At 46.9% G+C, this 997-nt stretch overlaps 1 protein-coding gene across 1 annotated transcript in view; it reads left to right on the plus strand.

The window, feature by feature from the left end:
• The window catches only part of EXD2 (exonuclease 3'-5' domain containing 2), a 9,630-nt gene extending 8,643 nt beyond the window's left edge, over positions 1-987 (plus strand). The window contains exon 8 of the mRNA XM_010180941.1: positions 613-987. Coding sequence (XP_010179243.1) covers positions 613-829 — 217 coding nt within the window. The 3' untranslated portion in view covers positions 830-987. The remainder of the gene's footprint in view (positions 1-612) is intronic.
• The last annotated feature ends 10 nt before the right edge of the window (positions 988-997 follow it).

Here is a 997-nt window from a genome sequence, read left to right on the forward strand (position 1 = left end):
TTCCATCAATCTCCTTCTGTTCCTGTTCTCTGTCTTCCCCTCCACTATTTTAATACTTTTGAAGGTTAGATCAAGGAGGGAGGCTGAAAGACAATCATATCAGAAGTCTCCTCTCTTCCTCTTTCTCAAAGCATCCGCAAATACCTTTTCTGAACTGGTATCTGGTCTCTGTCTGCATGAAATCAGTATTTTCTCCTTGTTATGCTCGCTGTTGTTTGTAATGTGCCAATGTTATAAATCAGAACCTATCCAGGCAGGGAATTCAGTGGCAGAATCAGGGCTCTGGCGTGTCATATGCTTCTTACATTGAGAAATTTGCAGTCTGTCTCGTGAGGAGCTTGTACTGGACCTCGAGAGCTTTGTTTAGTATTGCTGTAAAAGAAGAACCCTTTCTCAACTCAAAGAAACCGGCTTCCAGTGTAACTGTGTTCTAGAAAGCAGTCTGGCATTGAAGCAAAGCTTAAAGCTCTCCCTCCTGGTTAGCTTACAGAATACTGTAATGTGTCTGTAATTAAACTCCGCAGCTGAAAGTATCTTCAGTGTTCGCTGTAGACAGGTCTAGAGTCTGACAGTGGCCTTGTGTGGAAATAAACTCTGCTTGTGTCCTGGCAGGATCTGCAATGAGAGCTACGTGCCACATGGACTGAAGGTGGTGCAGTGCTCTGCTAAAGGAGGCCTGCGCTCCCTCATGCAGTTGGAGAGACGCTGGCGGCAGCACTTCTTGGACAGCATGCAGCCCAAGCACCTCCCGGAGCAGTGGTCGGTGGATCATAACCACATGAAGCTGATCCGAAAGTATGGGGAGGATCTTCAGATCGAACTGTCGTGAGACTGACTTCCTGGACTCTAGGTGGGGTCTAATGGATATATTGGAACTGAAGGTGGAAGGACTTGTTGTTTCTCTGACTCCACTAACATCTGGGCCTGGGTTTGCAAACTGGCAGCAGTGGATCTGCCAAACTGGACGTTCACAGAATCACTCGGTTGGAAAAGACCT

Source organism: Mesitornis unicolor, unplaced genomic scaffold, assembly GCF_000695765.1.
Source record: "Mesitornis unicolor isolate BGI_N332 unplaced genomic scaffold, ASM69576v1 scaffold11263, whole genome shotgun sequence".
Lineage (NCBI taxonomy): Eukaryota > Metazoa > Chordata > Aves > Mesitornithiformes > Mesitornithidae > Mesitornis > Mesitornis unicolor.